General features: G+C 40.3%; 1 protein-coding gene across 1 annotated transcript in view; it reads left to right on the forward strand.

Moving 5' to 3' along the window:
* The first annotated feature begins 211 nt into the window (after positions 1–211).
* TBC1D8 (TBC1 domain family member 8) overlaps positions 212–26,120 on the forward strand; it is a 35,421-nt gene continuing 9,512 nt past the window's right edge. The window contains exons 1-10 of the mRNA XM_026845913.1: positions 212–413; positions 4,744–4,862; positions 6,525–6,753; positions 10,411–10,651; positions 18,110–18,317; positions 19,503–19,697; positions 20,924–21,106; positions 21,494–21,644; positions 22,540–22,754; positions 23,541–23,658. Of these exons, the coding sequence (XP_026701714.1) occupies positions 212–413; positions 4,744–4,862; positions 6,525–6,753; positions 10,411–10,651; positions 18,110–18,317; positions 19,503–19,697; positions 20,924–21,106; positions 21,494–21,644; positions 22,540–22,754; positions 23,541–23,658 (1,861 nt within the window). The remainder of the gene's footprint in view (positions 414–4,743; positions 4,863–6,524; positions 6,754–10,410; positions 10,652–18,109; positions 18,318–19,502; positions 19,698–20,923; positions 21,107–21,493; positions 21,645–22,539; positions 22,755–23,540; positions 23,659–26,120) is intronic.

Genomic DNA, 26,120 nt, shown 5'->3' on the forward strand with positions numbered 1-26,120 from the left:
TTCCACTTCAGTTCTGTGGTTATATACATATATATGAGGCAAAACCAGAAATGCAAAGAACTTGATATGCTTCTGATCTTCTAATCTGGTTTGCCTTTCACATTTTGAACATCTGTAAATCACAGCATAAAATAGGGGAAGAATTGTTATCATTACGTTCTGTATTTTAATTTTACACCTTTAGATGTGAAAAGACTTGCAGGCTACAGGGATGAAAGTTGGCACTAAATCTCTTTTCCCTCGCTTTTTCTTTGCAGGTCGCTTGGTTGGTGCCCTGGATGCTGTGTTAGACTCTAATGCACGTGTTGCTCCGTTTCGAATTTTACTCCAAGTTCCAGGCTCACAGGTTTACTCTGCCATTGCATGTGGTGAGTTATTGAACGGATCAGAAGTTTACTGGGCCATAGCTATTGGTGAGTCACAGACGAAAACCCCCAAACTGATTCTGAGCATGGTCAGTGTCTGCATGTCCAAGAAGCTCAAGGTAACCCCAGCTAGTTGTGTGTGTGTGTAAAGCTATTGCCTATATCTTAACAACCAAATTAACGTCTGGTTAAAATCCCATATAGGAATTATGAAAAAGTGTTAACTAGGAACATTGTCTATAGAAAGCTTGTTTAGCTGAGGGTGTTTTGCACTGATTTTCTGTCTTGCAAAGTAGTGTGGTTCTGTTCCTATGCGTATCTTTTCCTACAGTAGTAATAGTTCCTTACAGCAAGAAGCTACTTAGTGTAGGCTTTCACCAGTCTAGTCTTTCGCTTACTTACTGTGAAATGTCTTACTACACTTGGTTATAATGGAATATAACTGGAACATTTGGAAGATGGTACATGATTTAGGAGGTAAAGTTGTCAGGGGAGAATGTCTAAGTGCCTGGTCTGTTGTGCACAAATCCTTTTTGCAGTGTTTCTGCAACCCCTGAAGGTTGAACTCAGCTTCAGGAAAGTGATATCAATGTGAATTACAGCAACCTTGTCGTGGCATAGTAAAAGCCATCTGAATGGACTTGTTCTGTTCATCCTGTTCCTGCTTGGACAGTCTGCAGGGCTGTTCTCATCCCTTCTGCTCCAGTCTATAAAATCTTAGCATTGAAATTTACAGCAGGTTTTCTTTTGGGAGTGTTTCAAAGCTGTGCCAGGGGAGGTTTAGACTGGACATAAAGAAGCATTTATTTACTGAGAGGGTGGTCAAACTCTGGAACAGGCTTCCTAGATAAGTGATTGATGCCCTAAGCCTGTGCCCTTAACAACATGCTGTACCTTTTGGTCAGCTCTGAAGTGGTCAGACAGTTGAACTAGATAATCCTTGTAGATTCTATTCTATTTTCTATTCTCTATTCTATTCTATTCTATTCTATTCTATTCTATTCTATTCTATTCTATTCTATTCTATTTTATTCTATTCTTCTATTCTGTTCTTTCTTACACAGCTCAAGCTGTGAAATAGTTAGCTAACGTAAGTGTTGACAAATTGTTGAAGGTGTTTGACATAGTAGTCCTTTAAATGGAAGGAGAAATCTATGTATTTCCGCCCTCCCCCCCCCTCCCCGTACAAGCTCATTCAGCATTTCTTCCGTGGTTCAACAGAGATCTCTCTTCGTGTTCCCCATTAATAGTGGGAATTTTCCCCTGTGTCAGATGTGTGTGAAGAAGCTTGCATAAAGTCTATTTGTGCTATTTTTGTTGTGGCTAGGTTTTCATTTTGCAGTTGCTCTATGCTTTATATCACTACCCCCTTCCATTTTATATTTAAATAATGCCATCTCATGGAGAAATTTAAGAGCTTTATGCTGTTACAGTTCTCTGATGAAGCCAGGTAGCTTTTCACTAGAAAAGTAAGCTCAGTGTGCTGCCATCATTTGAATATATGTAATATCCCTTTCTGGGGCTGATCCTTGCCCTATCCACACTCTTACTGCCCACACCTTGTGGGGTTTTTTTTATATTAAAGGAACTACAAATCAAAAACTTGCCTGGTTGGGATGGTTAAGGATTTTGCTGAGATAAACTTACTTTATTATTTTTTCCTAAAATTCTCTTTGTCTCTTCTGAATGGATGGTCGGCCCAGAGAAAATGAGATTTATAGTAACAGAGCGGAAAGTAGAGGGCTCTGTTTTGTATGCTGTGTGGGTAGGACATACATGCTTGCCAGAGCTGCACAGAAATGAAGAACCATGGTAGCAGAAATTGTTTCTGAATAATATCACTGCTGTGAAACCCTGATGTGAGTGTTCAGGGGAGAGCTGATGCTGGCAACGGGAGTCAGAGGAACAGCATCACCCGACCCTTTTCTTAGAAAGCTGGAGGACTCTCCCCACTCAGAAGGGGCTGTCGCTGCTCACCAAGCTCTGTCCTGTCTGAGCAAGGTGCTTTGCACAAACACAACATTAAGAGTTTTGTTACTGGATTTGGGAGGAGCAGTGAGTCAAATTAAGGTTCCTGCTGTATAGCAAGGACAAGGAGAGGCTCCAGGAGCTCCTTCCAGTCTCCTGGTGTAACTTTGTTAGGGATGACCGTCATGTAATTAGGCAGTTAATTAAAATGTCATTTTTTAATTGTATGTTGGCAGTCCTCTGTTCAAAGAGCTGTAGGCTGAAATTATAATATATGCATAAGGGTCAGATCTGTATTACTGACTTCTGCAAATCTCCAAGGGCTGCTAGGAAGTCTGCCCAGCATGGCTGTTCTGGCAGAGATGTTTTAATCCAGATGGTTAATCATGTTATATTATACCAGTACAGGGTATAAAAAAAAAGGCTAACCTCAGCCCTAGTGTAGAGCCACTTATGATTTTCCTTTCAGAAGGCTTGTGGGCAAAACAGAAACCCAAGTCCCAGTCAAGTGAGGTAGCTTTTGGGAGAGGGAGAACAAAGGGATTAGTGAGAAGTGGGTTTAAAAAAGAGATTATGAGGAGTGAGGCTGTGGTTAGACTAAATATACAGTTGGCACAGGCATGTGAAGAAGGTGGGTGAAAGTTGGAATAAAATGCTGTGCAGAGCATCAGCACAGGAAGAGAAATAAGGAGGAGACTGGCAATGCTTGGGTCAAATCACAGCATGACTTTAAGCCATGAAATGAAAATGAGAAATAAAGAAGGGACCTGAAAAGCTGAGGAGTTAGCTTGACCAAATGAAAGGGGCAAAGAGATCTTACAGTATTTGAGCAGAATCCCTGAAGATACCTAAAGCAAGTGCAGGAGAGATTGAATTAGCCCCTGTGGGAGATAGCCAGTGCCAGAGCCCAGGCTCAGAGCAGTCCAAGCAGTGCAGGTGCTGCTGTGAAAGGCATCTTGCTCACAGCTTATTTCACAAGAGGCAGTCCACCAGCTCTCCCATATAGTTGGTATCTTTTGGGTAGCTCAGAAATAAAAGTTCAATTTAGTATTTGCTTTGCACATCCATTTCATTATAAAATGACTGCATTTCTGTTGTTCTTAACCATTGATATATTTTGTTTTCTTTACCTAGAGGGCATTTAAGTGTCTCTTCTTTCATGATTTTTTTTTTAAATTTAACCTTGATTAATGATATTTATGAAGTTCCATCACAAGAATTTCCTGTCAAGGAAGTTAAATCTTGGAAAGTTTCCCTGCCAGTTGGCATTCTGCATGGAAAACAGAGGAGAGGAAAGTGGAAAATCCTTAGCTAAATTTATCTTTTTTTTGTTGTGAGGCAACATGATGCATCTCTAAAGTACACACAAATCAAATATTGAGATAATGGGTCTTTTATTTGAGATTCATTTTATTATTATATTAATCTGTGATTTGTATGTCTCTTACATCCAACTACATTCCTTTTTTCTGCTAGCAAGCCATTAGGAAAAGCAACTTTTGCTGCCTTTACTTTTTTACCTGTAATGTTTGATGACTGACCAGTAAGATCTGGAGTGCCCAGATTTGCCCCTTATCCTCTGTATGTTGTCTCTCTTGCTCTGACTTTTCTGTCATCTGTGATGCAGCGACAGTTCAGTTTCAAGCAGAAGGAGCCAAAGCAAATAGGTGGTGACTGAAATATTATTTCTCGAGTTAGTGTGAACACATTACATTTAAAACAATAACAGCAAAACCCTCAAATAAATCCTTAGAGAAGGAAGCCTTAGAGATTTGAAAATCTGTATTTGTAAAGATTTTCTGTTCATTGTGTTTCTTCCCCAAACTGCAGAAGTGTGCTCTTGTAGACCTTTTAGGTGTAGCTGAACCAAACTCTTTTTATTTTTAGGTAGTTTAATTGTTACAGAGAGCTTTTCAAATAAGATGTAAATTATGACCATGTATATTCCTCTCAAAGGGTGTGCGTGGATGTGGGGGTGGTGTGTGTATGCATGTGCATACTGAGGGAGGGAAAAAGGAAGATCAGAAACTTTCGAGAGCAGGATGTAGATCAAAGGTTTCCAGAGGCTGGTTAGGGAATGTCATGTCAAAATAATCTAGCAGCTCGGGATGAAGTTTTGCTGTTTTTTCTGCTTTGACTTTTAATGCAGCATTTGGTGGCTGAAAGCATCTGAGAAGATAAAACTAAAAGCACTAAAACTAATTCTCTAAAACAATGAGATTTTTGTTTTTCTCTAACTGTACTGCTACGAATGAGACCTTTTTGACCTGTTTGCTACCAAGAATTTTGAGGTTGAAAGTTCAGTTTTTCATAATAAATTTATGAAATAGTGCATTTTACTACTTTCTTTCTTCTTTTCAATTTTATTTTTGTAGTATGAGTTTAAATACACTACTTTTTGCTTTTCTAGGTGCCACTGCAGAGGAGATAAACCAGCACTGGGAGTGGCTGGAACAAAACTTGCTCCATACTTTGTCTGTGTTTGACAATAAAGAAGATATTGTTAGTTTTGTCAAAGGGAAAGTGAAGGTAAGGAAACTTGTCTTACTTTTACCCTTCCCTGCCTGATTGCATGTGGTTTATTAGAAATAATGTCACAAAGTTTGTAATTTATATTTGGTTTTGTCCATCTAAACATTATTTATTAGTTTTCTGTGTGGCACTTGCACCTGATGTGGTCAGCATCTGTGCATCTTTACTCACATTTCCTTGGAAACATCTCAAAACCAAAGTATCTAATTTAAACTTTATCCCACCTATCCCTTTCCAGCTTCACAGTTCTTCTCTTCCCTGCGATGTGCAGCTGAGCTTTCTTTAGCATCTGCTTTCAGTTCCTTCACCTCTCCAGAACATTATGTTAAATACCTTCCCTTCCTATACTTCAGCTTTTCCTCCTTAGTATGTTTCTCCTCCTATCTCCCATGTTTTTTCTAACTTCAACCCACCAGTTTCTCCTGCCCATTTCCATACTCCTGTCCTTCTTGACAGGGCTCAGAGGTATCATCAGGTGGCCACAGGGCTTGGGAAATGAGCACCCCTTTGGAAGACTAAAGAATTTTAAAAGTGAGGGAATTTGATGACTGAAGACCAGATTTAAAATAATAACAGCATGTGTGGTAAAACTTAGACAGCCTTAGAAAGTCCTGAGCTCTGCTTCTAGTAAACTAGTAAAATACATGCTTCAAGAGTAACTTGGTGATGGCTGGCGGGTCTGTGGGTCTGCTGGTGACTGTCTCAGGTCCTGCTGCGAGCTTTCTCTTGCAGAGTTTTAGTGAGGTGCTTTTCCCCCCATACCCCTTTTTTTTTGGTCTTGAACATTTGTAGGAACTTACTGGTTTTGGTGAATTTCAGCCCTGCTATTGTGATCTCAGTGGGCTGTGATGTTGGGGAAGAAGGGGATGGAGGGGAGAAAATCACTATGTAAATCTTAGTTTTATCCTGCTTTCTTAAAAAAAACCCCCACTTTATCTAAGTGCTCTGCAAGGGTCAAATACAATAAATCTCTCTTGATAACACACTAGCAGCCTGTTACTTAGCGCAACACATATTTAAAATTCTTCAGGTTTCATTAGTTAATCTTAAGTCTAGGTTTTGGACCCTCGCCTCTGCTGTAGACTTTTGGCATATTAGAACTGCTTGGTAATTGCAAATTCTACCAGGTACTGTAGCATACAGATTATTTGAAAGGTGCAATACCTACTTAACTCCTTTGTTGTAATACCACTATTAAAATTCTCAACACTTAATTATATTTCCATAAATGTTCTAGAAACCACGTTTTTAATGGTTCCAAGCATGTTACAAGTTAACTGACACATCTCACTGCATTGCCTCTTCATAGGAACATATTACTGGTCCATATACACAATTGTTACTCTACCTTTGCTCTGTATACACCAAAGCAACAGCAGTCATAAACAGTAGTGAAATTGTAAATATATTGTTTTGCCAGACTCATTGAAAAAAAAAGTAATAAAAAAAGCCCCCAGAAGTTATGATTTGTAAGCATTTAAAATGTATGAGAGATGCAAACGCCATAGAAAGTTCTCCATTTGTGAAAATTGCAAATCTGTTTTAATTTCTGTGTAAGAAAGGGTTGCATTATTAAAATTTGAATGGGTAGCTTGTAGCAACTTGCTTGAGTGTAAATGCCATTGCTTAGCCTGATGTACTATCTCATTATGGACTCAGGCGCTGATTGCAGAGGAAACAAGCAGTAAGCTCGCTGAGCAGGAGGAAGACCCCGAGAAGTTCCGAGAAGCCCTGGTGAAGTTTGAATCCAGATTTAATTTTCCTGAAGCAGAGAAGTTGATCACCTATTATTCCTGTTGCTGTTGGAAAGGAAAAGTTCCTCGGCAAGGCTGGCTTTATTTGAGCATAAATCATCTCTGTTTTTACTCCTTCTTCCTGGGCAAAGAATGTAAGTGTAAATGTGTAAGAAGTGTAATGTTGGAGACAGATATAACTATATTTAAAAGCAAGAATAGCTAGAATTTTAATGAAAATCCTTGTTCACCTCTGAAGTTTAGTTTCTGAGTTGTTTTTTTTTCAGTTGAAAAATCCTGTTTAATGTAGTTTTCACTTCAGCCTTTGTGTTTATGTTTTAGTATGAATCCAGTAATAAAAATGAGACTATAAGAGCATGCAGACACAGCTGCTATCTGGTTCTTTTTCTTGCCATAGTGAAGCAGCCTTAAAATGTAATCGACCTCCTACAGATTCTGAAATAAAGACTTTTAGTGCCGAAAACAGTAAGGATGATTCCCTCCCAGAGGTGGGGAAGCAGAGTTGGTGCTGCCAGGTGGCAGGGAAAGGGCTGGTGAGGCCAGGGATGCTGGAGTCCAGCTACCTGCCTGGAAATAGCCCAGGAAACATAACAGGGCTGTGCCCTGGAGAATCAGGTGAAAATTCAGAAATTTTAAGGGAAAACAGCAGCAGTTTAGGGATTGCTTCGTGTTTCTGAATAGCAGTGCAGGGTGGTCATGAGAAATGCATCCCAGGATTTTCAGACCTTCAGACAGTTCAGTGACTTGTAAGACTTTGCTCATGGTGTTCCTCTTAGAGAGGAAGAGTCATGTAATTATGAAAAGCCTATCAGAAGAGATATCAGAAAGTAAAAATGAATGTATAGACATTAGATGGTGAAAGTGGATGTAGCTATTTAAACTCCACAGCATTTCTCATTTTAGTAGGATTGTGCATGAACTGGCAACGTTTTATGTTCTGTTTAACCTGCTGGAACTTCAGCAGAGACAGTAATATAAACCTGCACTGCTATAAATATAGCAAATTGTCAATTATAATAATTAGGAAAATTTTACCATTTAATGTCTGGATTTAATATTGGGATGGCTAGTCAAATAAAACTGTAGATTTAAAAATTAAGTACATTAATGTAAAGATAAGAAAGATAGTAATTGGTAATTTAGAAGATTTAAAACATACAAAGACATGCTTAGAGTTAGAGGTTGTTTTTTTCTTTATATTATTTCAGGCCAATTTTTTAATCATATCTGCAAAAGGTGGCAGAGTTAGATTTAAAATGCTGGTAAGTTTTTTTATTTGTTATAAAAACGAAGTTGAGTTTTGCTGGGAAGACTAGAATGGAGTCTCTTGATACATACTAGATATCTGAGTTCTTGTTTAATCTCCTTGTTTTGTGTTTAGTATTAAATAATATCCTTTGTCAATCATTTCTTCTTGCTATCATTGCAGGCTTTCTCTCATTAAATCTGAGATACTCAGTCTGCCAGAGCACACAAAGCAAAAATACTTATTAATGATAAATAATGGAGAAGGAGGAGGGCGAAAGAAAAACCCTTCATATTGTTCCAAAAATGTTGTTTATGCAAAACCACAGATCATTAAATGATGCTGGAAGTACAACATCATGCTGTATTATTTAAGAAGAAATCACTTCTCATCTCTTTTAAAATAGTTCATTATGAAAATACATAAAACCCACAGACAACTACTTTTGCAACTTTTCATTTTGACCATGGAAAATACACTGTTCATTCACCTTTGCAGTCAGTTGCATTGCCTTTTTGTTCCCATGCATTTGCATGGAAATGTGAAATAAAAATCTGGATTTTCTTTTGGTTAGACAAACTTCCCTAGCTCAGTGGAAAGCATTATATGTTGAAATGCTTCCCGCTTCCTCGATTCCAATAAAGCAGATTATTTCTGTTTCAAAGCTAGTATTTTGTCACATTTATGAAATACTTGTATTACATTGAATAATCCAGATAGTTATGGTTGTTACTATTTGAGAAACTGATGATGATTATATGTAGAACAAGTGATTCATTGTCTTTTTTTTCCAGGTAGCAATCACAAATTAAATCTGGTCTTGAAAATATTGCGAAGAAATCACATCTATTGCATTCTTCAATACAGCACAGTGAAAACAATATATGAGCTGCAATAAAAATAGTTCTTAAATCTGTTTTAACACTATAAAAATCGCCCCAAATTGTAGACTGAAATCTCTTTACAGGAAAAGTGTTAAGTCTTCTGCTTCTAGCAAGTCTGTCCCCTTCCCCTTGTTTTATTTTATGTTGAAATGACCTGGAATGCCATATTGGAACCTGTTTGTAGTTTCTCATAAAATGAACTTACGGCTTATGTTGAACATAAGCTCTATGGAACATTTTTTCCAGGACAAGTCCCCTTTTATCTAAGCCTCGAAGTATTTGCAGAATTTCAGAGGCTTAGAACGTCAGATTTCTTGAAAGGATGTGCCAAGATTTCTTCACATTTTTTAATTAAACTTTTGTTTTCCTAAAACTTCGAAGACTTTGTGCCTTTCATCAGTAGTTTGGGCCCCTTACAGTCTGCTGTGCTGTTTCTATAACCAACACTGTAGAGCCTATGTGATTCCGACCTGCATGAACAATAGTGCTATTGCTACGGTGCTATTTAATCTTTCTTCCCTTGGCTGTGCCTGTACAGATGATTTTATGACCATTTGCAACAGTTTGTGCATGTTGACGCAGCTGTGCTTTATTTAAGTAAGAAAAAACGTAATCTTGACATCTGTGGTTCATGTAGTACAGAAAACTTGCTGAGGGTAGCTGCTTAGGTAATTAATGATCATGGATAAGTGTCTCATATATATGACAATGTTTGTTATTACTGCCTTTTTATTGCTTTATTGGCATCAGGAGACCAGCTAGGGATGTTAACGGGTGTAGTCTTGATGTTATTGGCACCAAGAATCCTGGGAAGCTTCTAACAGTTGTTAAATAGAAATTGAATCTATTTGAAAGTCCTTTCCAACCTAATTTCTACCCAGAGATTTGTATGAAAGAGGCAAATAACATCCTGCAGTGGTTATCTAAAATAAGATGATTCTGTTTACCATTTGTATTTATATGATTCAGCAGTGTTTAAGTATAGAGAACAGTGTCCTATATGTCTTCTTTTCTATAAACAGGTCTGACTGCAGTTAATGTTTAGGGCAAGATTTGCCTGTGCACCTTTTCTGTAAAAAGTAACCAAAATGGGAAGATCCCAGTGCCTGGGCAGCTTTTTTATGAATGCCTGTTTGTAGTAATAATTAACCTTTATAAAAATGTCCATAAGCAAAAGCTTCCTTTTTTATGGGAGTTAGCTTTATTTAAAAAGTTAAAGTATTGTGCCTATAATTGGATTTCCACCTGCCTACAGTTTTATTTCTGGGAGATTTACAAAGCCTTTCCTATTATCTTCATACTCTTGAAATGAACTGTTTCTTCTGATACTAATGAAGCAGCCTGCAGAAACGACTTGTAAACAAATTAGAAGCACAGCTTATTGCACATGTTCTGCAAAGGCAGAACTCCCCAGGCCCAGCATTTCTTGTGAAAACAGGTAAAATTTTGAGGGAGAGATTCTGAAAAATCCAGATTTTTGGAGTGGGGGAGGATGAATGTAGAGTAATAACAGGTGTTTCAGCTTTTTTGGTCGTTGTCTGTAAAAATAGGTCTCTCTCCTCTTTGGTTGTTTGCATTTAATTCTGAATGTGCTTATTTCACAAATCTGAAAAATGTAAGCAGAGTCTCCAACCCACTTTTGTTTTTTTCTCCAATGGCAGTGAAACTTATCATTCCTTGGGTTGAGGTCCAGAAGCTGGAAAGAACTTCCAATGTCTTCATGACCGACACGGTCCGCGTCACCACTCCAAATAAAGAGCGCGACTTCTCCACGTTCCTCAATATCGGTGAGGCTTTCAGGATCATGGAGCAACTGGCAGATGTGACACTCCGAAGGCTACTGGATAATGAGATCTTTGAACTGGATCCAGGCCTTCAGGATCCTACTCAGATTACCAAGAGGTAAAATGCTAAATTGTTGTATGAGCAGTGGTTCTGTGCTGGGCTTCATGGTTTGCTGTGTTAGCTGGGTAAGGTTTCAAAGGTTTACTTGATTGGGCACAAAAGAGATTTTATAATGTATTATGGTGCATCCAATAGGTGCATTTTAACGTGTGTGCAAGATGCCTTTTTTCCATTTTATATTCTTCCCTTAAACGTCACTGTTGGTTTTTGTTCATTTGTTTTAAAAGTACAGTTTCCTATAGAAGAGTAGATTGCAGCAAGGGGTATTTTCCATCTTCCCTGAAGAGCAACGTTATTTTGTTTGTAATTTTGTCAATGTGTAGGCTTTCCTAGTGCCTTCAATTCTGTAGAATTATTGCTTTTGGTCATATCTGAAACATGGAATTTCCCACTAGTGTGATTGCCATAGCAGACTTAGCAAGCAGTTACAGGACTTCAACCCACAGGCAGTTGCAACAGTTTAATATGCTATTGTCAGCTCTACCCCATCCGTCCCCAAAATGCATCTTTGCATTCCTCTCCCACTACAGAAATGCATTGAGCTCTCAGGGCATAGCACAACACAACCACTCCATGCTTTATTTGCTGCTGTGGGAATGGGGAGGGAAAACTGCCCCGAGGAATTTTAGGTGGGCAGGACGGAGTAGCCCAAATTGGAATTTGCCTGGGGCATCAGGGTTAACATGCTGGTTTAAAATACTTTTTTTCTGAATGGGATGTGAGCAGAGCACTTTTCCCCCCCTGAATCATACCCTTTCCTGCTCTTCCTTCCTCTCCCTCTGCCAGAGGTATGAAGGGAATGACCCAGGTGTTGCTTCCTGGCTAAAACATTAGGGATACATGGTATCCTTTCCCCCAAAACAGAGACATGTCCAGTAGCAGTTTGATTGTTTCTGAGGGGCATTTTTGCAGTGGTGTTGGCTATACGTCTCAGCTAAACACTTCTTCAAAGTTTCATAATGGAGTTTAAAAGAATAAAATGCACTTTCTCTGCAATTTCATATGTACATATGATAAGAAAAATCACTGACACCAGGATTTCATCCATGATGTCATCAAGGAATTCATTTGAGGTCATATAGTGGTGAGAAGCCATGAACATCTTTGCAGGCTTTTTTGTTTGTTTGTTTTTCATAGCCAGGGTTACTTTAAACACAAGAGCTCCAGTTGTCTCTACAATGTATATGTAACTGGGTGTTGTTAACATTTGTAGGCTTTTGGCCCAAGAAATGTACGATATATATTTTAACTAATGTACATGGCTGTGAGCAATAGGTTGTAGCTCAGCTGCCTTCCATGCTTTACCATTCCACGCTCTTCCCACTTTTGGACTGAGAAGTTAGATGCACAAAGCAAGGAAAGTAAATCTGGAGGAGATGTAGCAAAAAACTGGGGGGAGATATTTTCAGCATCTACTGATTTTTAACTGATCATCATCACTTCCCAAAATAGTCTTTGAATCAGGGGTACTAACTGAATGGAAAACTACAAACAAACTAAAATTACAGTTGCAAAGAAATGTATAAGCTTAGTAGTATGCTATATTAAGGAGGCTCTCAGGGAATCAACCTGTAAGTACCTTGTGGCATTTTTGAAAAGTAGTATGTCTGTTAGCAAACAAGCAACAGAAACCATCCCACACATTTATTCAAACAGGTTTGTTCCTCTCCTTCCTTGCAACTTAAAAAAATGTTGGGGCAGGCAGAGGAGAAGGAAGGATATAAATATATTTACTGGAGAGTTAGTGGGTAAGATGTTCTCTAACCTGTGCTGATGTGCTGTGACTTGTGATGGAAGAAAGGAAAACATGGAAACACGGAAGATGCCAAAATCTCATTTCCTCTGCACGAATTAGGTAGTGGTTGGATAAGTTGCTGTTTCTGGTGCCCTTTGTCACACTTCAGCAACTACTTTGATGTAACGTGATTAAGCAAGTCTGTAGATTGAATAGTGGATAAACTGGTTTTTAATGTTAACATGTTGGGGGGGGTGGGGGTTGAACTTTTTTGGTGTATGAAGTTTTTGTTGCTGCTTTTTTTCCTGAAGCCATTGTAGTATTACAAGAACAACTATTTTCCTCTTGACATTTTCCCCCTAATAATTGTCTTTGCTAATTCTTGTGCGTGATTTGGAAGCACATAGTAGTCTATCAAACTGCAAGCAATAATCCACGTGTCATTAGAACTATTCCAGCTGTGTCAAATTAATGAAATTGCTGTAGATTGCCTTTGTTTGTTAGGCTTTCTTTTGCAAGAGGCTCATCTCAGTATCTTTAGTTTTTTTAAATGCATTTTTAATGCCATCATGGTCTGTATATTAATTCTGAAAACCAGAAAGCTTTGCTGCAGTTCCTGAGGCTCTTGGGGTCATCCTTAGCAGTGGAGGGATGGGACTCAGAGAGGCTGTGGGATGAGCCCCATGGTCTGTGAGACAAATTGTATCATGGCCAGAGTCAAAGAAGTTAAGATACAAGTTTCTGTGCTGCTTAATGAGAGGATAAGGCTCAGAACAATGGATTATAAAGGGATAATTAAGTTAATTGCCATAAAAAGCAAAATGAAGGTGAGGCATTTGATAACTACAAATGCCATTTCTTGCAGATATATTTACGTGCCATACAATTTTACTGGAAAATACAGTAACTGTTTTTTCTTTTTTAATAGGAAGGTTGCTAAAGTCTCTGGTATAGGTTTCTTGTATTTCTTATTTCCGTCTCTTTTGGGATGCAAGATATCCATATTGCATTCCTCAAATATACTGAGGAAATTGGCCAGAGCAGAACAGGAGATTTAAAAGCTGTAGTGCTGGTGTCAGTAAGGTTTCAAAAGTATGATAAATTTCTCCAGGCTCTAACCACCTCCGTTTCTTTTCTTCATGTCTAACTGTGAATTGCCAATGAGGATGGCTTTGCCTCATACAAAGGCAGAGAAGGCTTTTAACACTGATCTAAACTGATCAGAAACTGCTTTAAGTAACTTGAATCGTAAATGTCACTTCAGGCTGCATTAATTCCTTCAGAGAGGGAATCCAAGAAAGCTGTAAAACTTGAGCAACATGGAGGATGTGACTAGAAAGAACCTTTTATTGCAACTGCTGAGCAAAAGGCGGGGTTAGGATTATCTCTGTGTATCTCTTGTGACAGATGATTTCCTAACCTGTGTTTAAGGATTTCCAGTAATAGAAATAGCAGGATCCGTACCAGTACTTCACTGTCCTATCGTTGGAAAGTCTTTCTGAAGTCTAACTTGAATCTTCCATGCTGTTTGTTGAGTCTGTTACTTCTTGTCCTACCCAGTACTATTGAAGAGATCAGATGTTCTCTCTTTATAGCAACCTTTTTTGTATTTGGAGGTTGGTATGCCTGTCCTTTCTCTTTTCTTTAAATTGCACTTCTCTAGTTCAGCCAGGTTTTTCCTATTGGTCCTGATTTTGGCCTTTTTAGTCACTCTTCTCTGGACATTCATCACTTAACTCATGAGGGTGCAGGCATGAGATGGTGGGATACAGGATTGCCTGCAATGCCTTGCCAGTGCTGACCAGGGCAGGAGAAGGATGACTGTCTCTGCCGCAACTCCAGGACTACAGTGCTGCATCTTGGTGGCCATGTACTTCTGCAGCCCAGTGCAGTGCTCCTCTTCCTCCTGTGAGCATGAGGCTGTTGGCTCATGTTCAATTTGTGATCCTGTGCAACCCCTATGTCTTTTCTGTTTGCTGAATGGCTGCTGGTGGAGTTCATGTCTAATACTTGTAATGCTTTTTTTCCACACCATCCCTTAAATTTATAATTATCAATCTGAATCTGATCCTGTTGGTCTGCTTATTAGTCTCTGCCAGCCTGACTGGTAGTGTGCAAGTTTAATAACAACAATCTACAATCTCTTGATCCATCATGTGGATTGCTCATGAAGATGTTGAACAGAAGCTAGTTCAGGACAGACCATCAAGGAGATCCTCTTGATACAGTCTTCCAATTTATGAGGGAGACTTTGTGGTCTGCTTTTAGGGGTACTCTTTTTTCAGCTGGCTTGGTGTAACAGTTTTTCACTTCGATCCAGTTTTATTACTTACATGTGAGAAAATATCAAGATTTTCATAAATTATGCCTAAAACAAGCGTTGCATCTCCTCCATCTACAAGTCCAGTGTTCCTGACACATAAGGGAATGATGTTCATTTTACATATGTTCTGACAAGTCCATGTTGGCTCTTCTCATATAACTTCTCCTGGCTTGCTTACAAGAAGCCTTTCTTGCCACACAAATTTAGTAGTTCTTCCAGTAAACAAGATGTGTATCATGGGATGTATTATTTCTAAAATCTTAACTTTCTGGAGTCTGAATAGCAAGAAAATACTAATAATTATTCTCTAAAGCAAGAGGTCAACCAGTTTGTTTAGATTTTAGATAGACAGCAAGTGACTCAGCAGAGCTAAAAACTTGCCAAGTTGACTTCTGTTAGAGTTAAAACAGAGAAAAACATTTGACAGTGAGGACGTAATTTTAAGTGTCCTGATACTTTTAGGCATTTTGTTAGTCTTGTGTGTTATTTCCTTTAATTTAAAACTCTTGGAAGGTAATGTAGGGGTCATACACTGGGAGTTATTGCAGTTCAGACTTGCCGTTCACTTTGAAGTGCTGGAGTTGGAGGCAGTCCAGGATCCCGTACCATGCAAGTTGGGAACTGCACTTGGAAAGAATTGCTGAGTTTTCTGAAGGGAACAAGGCAATTGCGTCTTCTCACCTTTTATTCTTCCGATGCACATGTAAACACTCGATAAACATTATTTTTACATAACATTAGCATTACTTCTTTTTCTGAGGTACAACTCAGTACGCTGCATTTGCTTAAAAAACAAACCAACATGGAAATTGTTGAGTTAGAGGAGAAAATTTCAAACAGATTGGGACACAGACAGAAAGGTTGCCTTTCTGTTTGGTGTTGGAGGTATTGTGAAACTCAGAATGGAAGCTGTGGGACCTGGTGACATGGGCCAGTCGCTGCATCTTTGCTGTATCATGTTTAAACGATTGCCTGTCTTGTTTTAGGAACTGATTTTATTTGTGGGTTTTTTTGAGTTACAGGGTTTGGGGCTTTTTTAACCAGCTTTAATTTTGTTTGGCTGTATTTATGAAAGGAAGCAATTGCTTTAAGCCCTAGAATTTGCCTGCCTAACAGGAAATATTTTCACTGTGTGCCACTTTCTAACAAAACCTCTCGTTTGAGCCCACAGCAGTAAGTGCTGACAACATTTCATCCTCGTGCTACCATTTTTCTTTCCAGGATCCTTCCCGCCAGCAGGCTGGCCCCTGTTTCGGCACTTTTGTCTCTGGGGCATCCCTGGATGTGGTGTGGTCTCTGCGGTGGCCATGTGACCTTGTGTTGTGAGTCATGGAGGGACAGGCAGTTCCAGGGATGTTGGGGTTGGCAGCCTTCTCCCAGTACGGGGTGCGGGGGTTGGATGTGGTGCTTGGTGAGTTCACTTAGTTTCTGATGCGGGAAATGTCATTCTTCAGCTTAAAACCTGTGGCTTCTTGTCTGAACCGCCCCACGCCTGGAGCCTGCAGTCCTAAGAGATGCAGCAAAATCCTGAAGACTCGGGAAACTGCAGATTTTTGAGAATTAGAAACAGTCACCTCTTAGCACACAGTCTTTGCGTCAACAGATGTCCTACTCTTCTGTATAATGCCTCGTTTCACGTAAAATATTCACACAGAAATTTTCACGACTGAGTAGATGCAGGGAGGGTCTTACCTTCTCAGCACAATAGCAGGAGAGCACAGCTCTACCCAGACCTGACTGCAGATGCTATCAGCAGCATTCATCTGTGCTGTGCAAAAATGGAAAATATTTTAGTGGTGAGTTAACTAGGAGGCATATCCTGATCCAGCTTTGTCACAATAGCAGATCGCTGCGGGCACTTATCAGAGTTACTCTCGCTGTGGAATTTTAACTTGGGAGCAACCTTTTTATCTTTTTTCACAAAGAGGGTTTTTCTTTGTTCTTTGTGAAAAACAGGAGACTATTTGTCTGTTTTCCTTGGATAATATTATTAAGGAAGATAATGCTTGAGAAGGAAACAGCAGCTGAACGCTGGTCAAACTCCTGTCTTTTCTGTTGGGTCACAGAAACAGATCCTCCCTTCTCAGACCTCAGTTTGCTCTGGATTGTCTTCCTCCCTGTTTCACATGGCTTTAGTTTTCTCTATGGATTTAACTGAAATTAAACAATTGATTTACGTGCTGAAGCAGAAGCTTCCATCAGTCTCAACTTATTTTTAAACAGAGGGCTGGAGTAGGGGGAAGGTGTCTGCAGGAGAGGAGGGTGAAGGAAGGAGTGGAGAGGGGATTTACAGCACCAAGGTACCACTCCCTGTTATGCTTCAGCCCACGCTTTAAATTCTTTTAGTGGAACAGTCAAACAGTCAAGCTTTTTTTTTTTTTTTTTTTTTTTTTTTTTTTTTTTTTATTTTCCCCCTAAGGTGAATCATGTTTGGAAAAATTTACTTGTAGTAAAGAAAATGATAGAATTTAAGCCCTAATGTTTCTGGAGCTGCTGTTGATGAGCTAATAGCTGTGGCCTGTTTATAATGTAATTGCATAGCTCTCTAAATTACTGCAGACTTCTTCATTAAAAAAGGAGGAGGAAAAAAATATCCCCAAAGCTAAGTCTGTATAACCATAGCTCAGTAATGAATGCTTCATTTATTTAAATTTTGTTTCTCCACATAAATGTGGATGGGTGACTGGAAGGAAGCCAAGTCCAAACTGAATGTAGCTGGTGCTGTTACTCTCCAGCTGAATCTGCAAGTGACCTGAAACTGGTTTGCATTTTCTAACTGTTCTGATGGCCCTCAGAGACTGCTAACTCTGCAAGTCAAGGATGCGATGATGTAAATGCCACCATCATTAACTCTTCTATTACTGACCACTTCAGAAGTACTCATTGAGCAAATGCATTACTTTTGGGTACAGGTGCAAAATCCCTGGGGTGATGTTGGTAATGCTGCTGGGAAGGGAAACAAGGAACATAAAGCTAATCTCCATTGCTCAATTTTGTTCATCAGATGAAAGATTTTATTATCTCCTGGGCATTGAAATCTGTAACTCTCTGAGGTTGGAAAATTGTATAGCAGCCATAGAAAATGCATGGTTAAATAGTAATTTTAAGAAACCTCAACAAACCACATGATTTAAATCAGTGTCCTTTCCCTTTCTAGTCACTACAGTAGTTGCTTTTGACCTTACTGTTAAGCAAGCAAGTATTGATAATGATTCTTTCTTGTATTCCAAAGGTGGTCTTTTATCGATCTGTTCACATAGGCAATGAAGATTGTTGTGCACGGTGCTTTAATTCTGTATCCTTTGCTCTTTGGTGAGGCTAACAAGGAAAGTGAACTCTGTGCTGGATGTCCTGGCTTTCAAGGTCTTGTGATTCGCTCTTACTGCTTTTTCTTAAGGGATCTTGAAGCCAGAGCACAGAATGAATTGTTTCGGGCCTTCTTCAGATTGCCCAGGAAGGAGAAGCTGCACGAAGTTGTAGACTGTTCTCTCTGGACGCCATTTAGTCGCTGTCACACAGTGGGAAGGATGTATACTTCAGACAGTTATATCTGTTTTGCCAGCAAAGAAAATGGCTGCTGCAATGTTATCATCCCACTTAGAGAGGTAGAGTTGTTTGTTTGTTTCATTTCGGGTCCTTACTTGCCGTTTTCTGCTATAAGCATCCACTGTCACTTGACTTAGCTGCAAACTATCATTTGATGAGAAAGAGTAGGATGCTTGGGTGTATGGTGCCTACAGGATTGTTGTAAAGGTTGTTCTGGGACTCACTAGGGCATGAGTCCCTCAAAATATAGGTGATTCAACGTGATCCTCAAAGTGAAGTATGGACAGGTAATGCAGCAGAACAAAGCACTGAAAAAGCAGAGTCTGCTCGGCCCAAGACTCAGACAGGACTCCCCTCCCAGCTTCACAGCAACATACATCCAGCTTGATGTTGATGGTGACTTCAGCTTGGACCCACGCTAGCAATATAAAAACATCCTTACCTGGGGTCAACACTTAAAAGCGTTGAAGCTCTTCTTCCATAGACAAAGTCTAGCAAACATGTGGATACTTTGCAAAGCTGTAGGGCTGAGAGAAAAAGGGGATGTTCTGGATGCAGTGACGAGCTGCCAAATTTCCATGAAATCAGAGACTTATTTAAATGGAGGGAGAGCGCATGGGAAGATGGTGGGAGTAGAAGAGGAGAAGGAAGATGTCAGCAAACACCTGCCTGATATGCTGTGGATACAAGGCTGTTATGATCACTTAATTAAAGCTTTCCTTTTGTCCTCAACTAATAACAGAATAACATCCAAATGATATCCTAACTGTAGCAACCTACCTTCCACTGTTACAGAAACAGAAAACAGTAAGAGAACAATGTTATATACTTAATCGGAAACAACAAAACAACTGTTTTACCTTATCTTCAAGTGTGAAAGCAGATTTCCTCCTGCATCCCCCAGACTTTGATCAAATTGATCTTTTTCTAAATCTTGTTTTAGTCATACTCCCCTTTCTTCTCTTTTCCCTCAGTCAACTCTCCAGAAGTGGGCTGCAAAGTAATTTACAAAAAAAAAAAAAAGGCAGCTGGGATACTTTTTAGTGTCTGCTTTGAGCTTCTAAAGAGGCCATGAACTTCAGGTGGTAGGATGTGTCTGTTTAAGGAAAGGCAATAAGAATAACCCTGTTTAAAGCACGTGTGCATATGAATGCTGTGTTCGTTCATTTTTGTACATGTAGACTATTTTAGGATATTGTGTGGATGTGGTGCATAATGTGTTTTCTGTAATGTTTCTGGAAAAGGTAATCAGTATAGAGAAGATGGAGGACACAAGCCTTCTCCCTAACCCCATCATTGTTAGCATAAGGAGCAAGATGGCCTTTCAGTTCATTGAGCTGAAGGACCGAGATACTTTGGTGGAGAAACTGCTCCAGAGGCTAAAGGAGGTGAACTCCAGCAATCCAGTGCACTGTAACAACTTGCCAAATAAGAACGAGGTACTGAACTTCTGGGGGGGGGTTTTGATTATGAATTCAGTATGTTTATCCATTGGTCCATTGTCCTGCCTTTCTCAGGGGGTTGATCTTGGGCCCAGTGCTTTCTGATGCCTTCTTTAAAGACCCGCCTGACGGGATGGAGCACAACTGCAGCATGGTTGTGACTGACACACTGGGGGGAGCAGTGAATATGGTGGGGGGCAGGGCTGCCCTTCACAGAGATCTCAGTGAGGGCTGATAGAGACCTCATGAAGTTCAACAAAAGCAGGTGAGAAGCCTAGCAGAGTAACCCCATGCAACAGGAGGGGCTGGCTGGCTGCCTGGTGAGCAGCCACGTGGAAGAGGTGGAGGGGTCATGATAGACACAGGTTGAGCTTATAAGTCACACAGTGTGCTCTTACAGTGAAGAGGTAGAGGGCCAACAGCATATGGGGTGGTACTAGCAGGATTGTAACAAGGGATGTTACTATTCCCTTCTATTCAGCACTTTTGAGGCTGATCAGCAGTACTGTGTCCAGTTTTGACTCTACCCCACCACACAAGAAAAGCATTGACAAATTGGAGTAAGTCTGGTGGAGGGCTACAAGATGATCAGGGGCTGGAGCACATGCTTTACGGGGAGAGACTGAGGAAACAGCCTGTTTTCCACTGCCTAATGGGGAGTTACAGAGAAGATGGAGCCAGGCTTTTCTAGGAGGTGCTGAAGAACAAGCAACATCAGTCCCAAGATGCAGCAAGAGAAAATCCAAATAGATAAAAAGAGAAAGATTTTCCCTTGAGGGTGGGCAGAACTGGACCAGGCTTCCCAGAGGGGCTGTGCACTCCCCTTCCTTGGAGCTACTCAACTTGACTGGATACAGCTCCCAGCAACGGTCTTAAGGGGCCCTGCTTTCAGCAGGGGATTGAAAAGGATGATCCTCTCCAACCTAAATTGTTCTCTGATTCTGTTTTTCCAATCCTAATCAAAGAAGATTGATTGGTAGCTTGTCATCAAGGACACTTAGAATTTACTAACAAACTTCTGTTTTAACGTAACAACCCTTTTCCTGACATACAAATGAATTATAAAGTAAATAATGAAGTTTAAAGTAAGGCCTTTCCCCAGAAAGGTATGAAAGGTTTTGATGCAAAAGGCAAAGGCTAACCCAGCTGTGTGTCTCAAAGACAGTCGAGGATGTAGTTCTTAGCTTCTTTTCAGTCATTACCGCTTTGATTCTTCATTCCAGAGCAGTCCTGCCTTTGGATCCATGTGTGTGCTCAGGGATGGTGAGCCCGCATGTCTGGGAACAGAGGCTTCACAAGGCAAGGAGAGAAGCGAATATGAAAAGGACAGCAGTTATTTGCTCAATGCAGAAGCACTAAGGTCAGACTTTCATCAGTCAGGAATGGCAGGCCTTGATTTTGGAAAGGTATGTATCATTTGGGGGAAGTTGTAGGAGGTTTGGGCTTTTTTGTTTTTTAAAAAGATGGGATCACATTCAAACAGATACTCACTTTTAGTAAATTGAACTCTGTATTGGCTGGAGAAGTTAGATATGTGATAACGGCTTTTCTATTTGCTTGGAGTTTTTCCTTCTCCCTCCTCCCATTTCTTTCTAGTAAATATTTATAATTTTTCTCCCTGTGTGGTGAATTGCATGTGTAAAATGGGGAAAGTTGCAGTCCTTAGAGCAGACTTCGCATTTCCATTGGTAATTGAAATACACTGCAGAATTTCTAATATGTAAAATGTTTCTGTTTACGGGTTCTCACATACACACTATTTGTTCTTTTAAAATACATCTTTTTGTTCCCAGTCTAGGGAGCAAATTAAAGAGAGCCTGTGGGATGACCATTTTGTAGAATATGGCAGAACTGTGTGCATGTTTCGCACAGAGAAGATCAGAAAACTTGTTGCTATGGGAATCCCTGAATCCTTAAGAGGCAAACTCTGGCTGCTCTTCTCAGGTGGGCACGCTTAGAAATGTTGGCTGTAAGCATCATCGGATTCCGAACGTGGCAAAACATTTAGTCAAGAAATCTCCCAAGGGCAATTAAAGGTTGTTTACATGGAGCTTATGATACTGCTTACAGAAGAGAGATGATCTGAACAGAATTAATAAGCACAAGGAAGTACCTAGGTAGATCTGTAAAAATTTTATCTCAGGATGACATGACATGATGCACAGAAGAATTGAAATAACATCTCCTTCATCTGTGTAATTTAAAATTAACGTCATGTTTTCATAAAATAATGTTAATCTTCAAGCAACAATTAGATTGTAGCATAAATATTGATTTAAGCCTAGACAAATCAAATTATTGCAAAATAATGACATCTTAAAGTCAGCAGTCTTGGGTCTGCTTTTTGTTGAATGTTGGCAGGGGTAGTAGAAACTAGAGATGGAAAAAAACAACTGGTTTCATCCACAGATCTGGCAGAGCCAGAATGTGCCTACAATATGATCTCAAGTTTAGTCCTTAATCCAGTATATGACATGTTCAAACATTTGTAAAAAGTATTCCCTCGTGTGGAGTTTTTCCTCCTTGGAGGGTGTGAACAGCACCAAGTACATTTTTCCCAGTAGTACTTTCTGCTGGGGAAGTTTTCTGCTCAATGTCAGTATTAAGCTGTTTTGAATGATGTTGCATCATATGAGCTTTGCTGATATTTATTTTGTTTTCAAGACACGTATTCTGCTAGGACTTTTATTTCTTTCAGGTCTGGAGATTCCACTAAATTCTGGTACCTTGAGGAAAACCATCTTGCTTACATCCTTTCAAGCAGTAATACCCACAACACTAAGTTTAGTGTCATCCTAATACATTTGCATCGTCCTTTCTCTCTTCCTCCTGCCTTCAGATGCTGTGACGGATCTCACCTCGCATCCTGGTTACTATGTACATTTGGTGGAGGCATCCATGGGCAAGTGCTGTATGGCGACAGAGGAGATTGAGCGTGACCTCCACCGCTCACTGCCAGAGCACCCCGCCTTCCAGAGCGAGACGGGTATAGCTGCCCTGAGAAGGGTGCTCACAGCGTATGCGCACAGGAACCCCAAAATAGGATACTGCCAGGTGAAAAACTCCCAGTGGGATAATGCTTGCTGCTTTTTTTCCCTCTTTCCACTCTGTCAGTTTTATCATTCTCTTGGGAGTATTTTTAGTGGTGGTTTTGATAAATAATGTCCTTCTAGTTAGGAAAAGTACATAATTTCAGATATTAAATGTCATTTACTCTGGAAAACAGCTGCACAGACTTAACAGAGGTATTTCCTCAGCATTTTGAAAACTGCATTTAAAGGAGGGGAAAAAAAAGTGTTTCTAATGCTTCTGTTTGTTCGAAAATGTGTTTCTTGCACAGTACTTGGAGACAGTGCAAAGTAAACTGGCCTGCACAGATGAGATTCATATAGAGCACTGGAGATTTAATGAACTGAAGTTCTGCCCCTTTCTTCCAAAGCTGGCCCGCTAAAATAATTTTACCTTCTGTGCAGCTCCCTGAATTCTGATTAACATCAGACTGGTCCAGATGCCAGAAGGAGAGGAATGCAACCCCAAAACATCTTGCACTGTCAGTTAGCTGCTTTGTATCTGGGCAAATCCAGTACTGTGCTTCTCTCTACTGTTCCCTACTGCTCTTGTGAAAAGCAGTGTATATAAGCTTGAAAAACCTGTTATGCCTTTGGGTTGCAATTATGTGTTTGCTGTCTATTACATTTCTCTTGTTATTTGGGTTTTTTTTTTCAGTTGTTTACATCAGGTTAGGCTAGTTTTATTTCTTTAAAAATAGCCACAATTTAGCTCTTGTCAGTAGGATTTGCTGTCACTAACAAATCCCGTTTTCTTCTTTGCCCTTGTAAGTCTATGAATATTTTGACCTCTGTGTTGCTGTTGTATGCCAAAGAGGAAGAAGCCTTTTGGCTGCTGGTTGCTGTGTGTGAACGAATGCTGCCAGATTACTTCAACCACCGAGTGATAGGTGAGCTGGTGTCTCCCTTCTCGCTAACTGGGAAGGGGCAGACAAATGGCATTAGTGTGAGTAAAATGCTCAGGGTCTTCTGAGGTCCAGACCCCATGGGTGAGGTGGTCCATGGACTTGGTTCAGTGTGGAGGGACAGCAGCGGTGGCTGCTCAGGTTTCAGCTGGGGTTGGTTTTGGTCTGAAGGGTTTGAACTGCAAGAACTATAAATATACGCTTAACTTTACAGTTTGTCTTTTTTTTCCCTGTTGGTCAGAAAGCGGTGGTACTTTTGCCTGTTAGGTAAAAATAGAAGAGCTTGCATGCCTTGGTTAGGAATGTTCAGTATTAGAGACTCAATCTGCTTAAGATGAACCTAAGAAAGATCTGCTAGGATAGCTATTTCTGATCTGACCTGTCTGCATTGCCTGTCTGCCAGTTAATACAGGCTTGCATCTAAACTGGCCCTTTGTAATGAGGGTTGATACAAAACCCTCTGAATGCGAGATGCTGTGTTAAGAAATAAGCCCAGTCCCTCTGCAGTGCATGCCTTGTACTGCATGTGCTATGTGTCCCTGTTCTTTGCAATGCAACTGTTTTTAAGACTGTTGTGCAAACGTCTGCCTAATGCACAGAAAGAGAGGGGCTGAGCAGCTTGATGCAGTAATTGCAGGTATGCATACAGGAAAGAGTATTTTTGCAGTCACTTCCTCCTCTTAGAGAAATGTTTGAGAGCTTTTCCCTCTTTAATGCTGACCTTACGCTTTAGCTACAGCATCTGTCATTACACCATTGCCGTAGCAAGGGAGGGATCAGGGTCACTTGTGAGGAGGTGGGAATAGGAATGCTTCTGGGAGCTAGAAATGGTGTGGGCACTCTTGTTCTGCCAGAGTAGTGGGAGGAGACATCTGAGAAGATTTACAATCTTTTTCTTGGAGGATGAGATTGTCATACCTTCCTCCTGGCACTGTGCCTCTGCACAGTTACTGTCTTGTCCCTGAGCTGGCAGGTAAGGTAAGTTAAAGCAGTTATTCCAAAGTTAGCTGGATGCTTAGGATGTTTGGTGGTGCTTTGAATGCTATTGGTATTGTCAGCTAGCGGATTGGGCACTGTAACTGTCCCACTTGTCAGAATTTTGATTCTTGTCTCCAAACATGACTCTAAACTGCTGTCTTGATGACTGACTTCCATGTTTGTCTGTCTCCATCCTTGATTAAAAAAGAAACAGCTTTTTCTGTCCTTGTGCATTTCTAGATGTCATCAGTCTGCCTTGAATTACTTATACCTTTGGTGCTTGTTGGGTTATTGCCCCTAAGTATCATTCTCCGCACCCAAACTTGAGTTATCCCACTGGCCATATCACTGCCCATGGTTGTAATTGATTTTGAGTTTGTATCTTGCCTGTCACTTGCCATGGCTACAGCCCACATTGTTTGACTGCTGATAGTCATGGTTGTCCTGTCTTTCTGTTTTCCTGTCCTCTGTACCCAAAGGAAAGAGTACCATGACTTTAGAAGAGGTACTGCCACAGCTCACCACAGTGTGAAGAGCCAGGGACTTCAGCTTGGAAGCTCCCCTGCTCCTCCTGGTCAAACAGTAGCAGTGTAGTTTTGCAGCATGGTTGCCTCACTGACCAGTTGCTTCTGAAGCTTTGATTGACCCTAGACCTTAGTGTGCCCAGATCGGTGCTACTGATCTTCTCCACCCTGTTCGTCCTCTGGTTCCTTGTTGCTTGAGTTCTTGGCTTCCCATTTCAGCTGACCTTCTTTTTTAATTTGCAACCAGCTCTTGTCTAAACTTTGTATTGTTTCTTCCTGCATAACACTTCCGAGACCCAACTTTCCCTCTTTGTCCGCAATGCCAGCCCTGTTGTGCAAATTGTGATCTCTCTGTGATTGGTGATCTCTGATCTTGATACCCGCCACTGTGCTTTTCCTCCTGTGTCAGCCAGTAATCTCTACAGTCAAGACAGCTGGTGACCTTAGTTGTAACAGGCCTTCTGAGCTCCATCTTCTCTTGGGCCTTTTCTTTATGACATTCAAAATATTTTTAAAAAATATTTATTTATTCACAATTTTTGCTTTCAAAACTTAGGCAGTTCAGTTTTACTCAACCTTTTTTTTATTACTTGACTGTCTCCCTCCTTCACCCTTGCCATCTATGACCACTCTTGTCTTTTCACAAGCCTTTTTATGATTTCATTGCTTGCAAATGGGAAAACCCTGCAGGCAGGGCTGGCACCCATTATCTCCTCCTTCAGGAATTCCCTCTGTCCTACCTTGAGCAATGCATAGAGGAAATTATAAGCACATAGCTGCAAGGTAGAAACAAGTTGTACTTGGATCAAGAGTGGTGGCAAGGATCATGCACATCCTATTCTCATGTTACCATGACTTTTCCATCCTCTGCATAAACCAGCAGGCCATCTTACCCCACTTTATCTGTTTGACTGTCATCATATTGATATCAAAAATTCTTGAAAC

This window comes from Athene cunicularia (genome assembly GCF_003259725.1).
Source record: "Athene cunicularia isolate RWA chromosome 1 unlocalized genomic scaffold, athCun1 chr1_part1, whole genome shotgun sequence".
NCBI classification, from domain to species: Eukaryota; Metazoa; Chordata; class Aves; order Strigiformes; family Strigidae; genus Athene; species Athene cunicularia.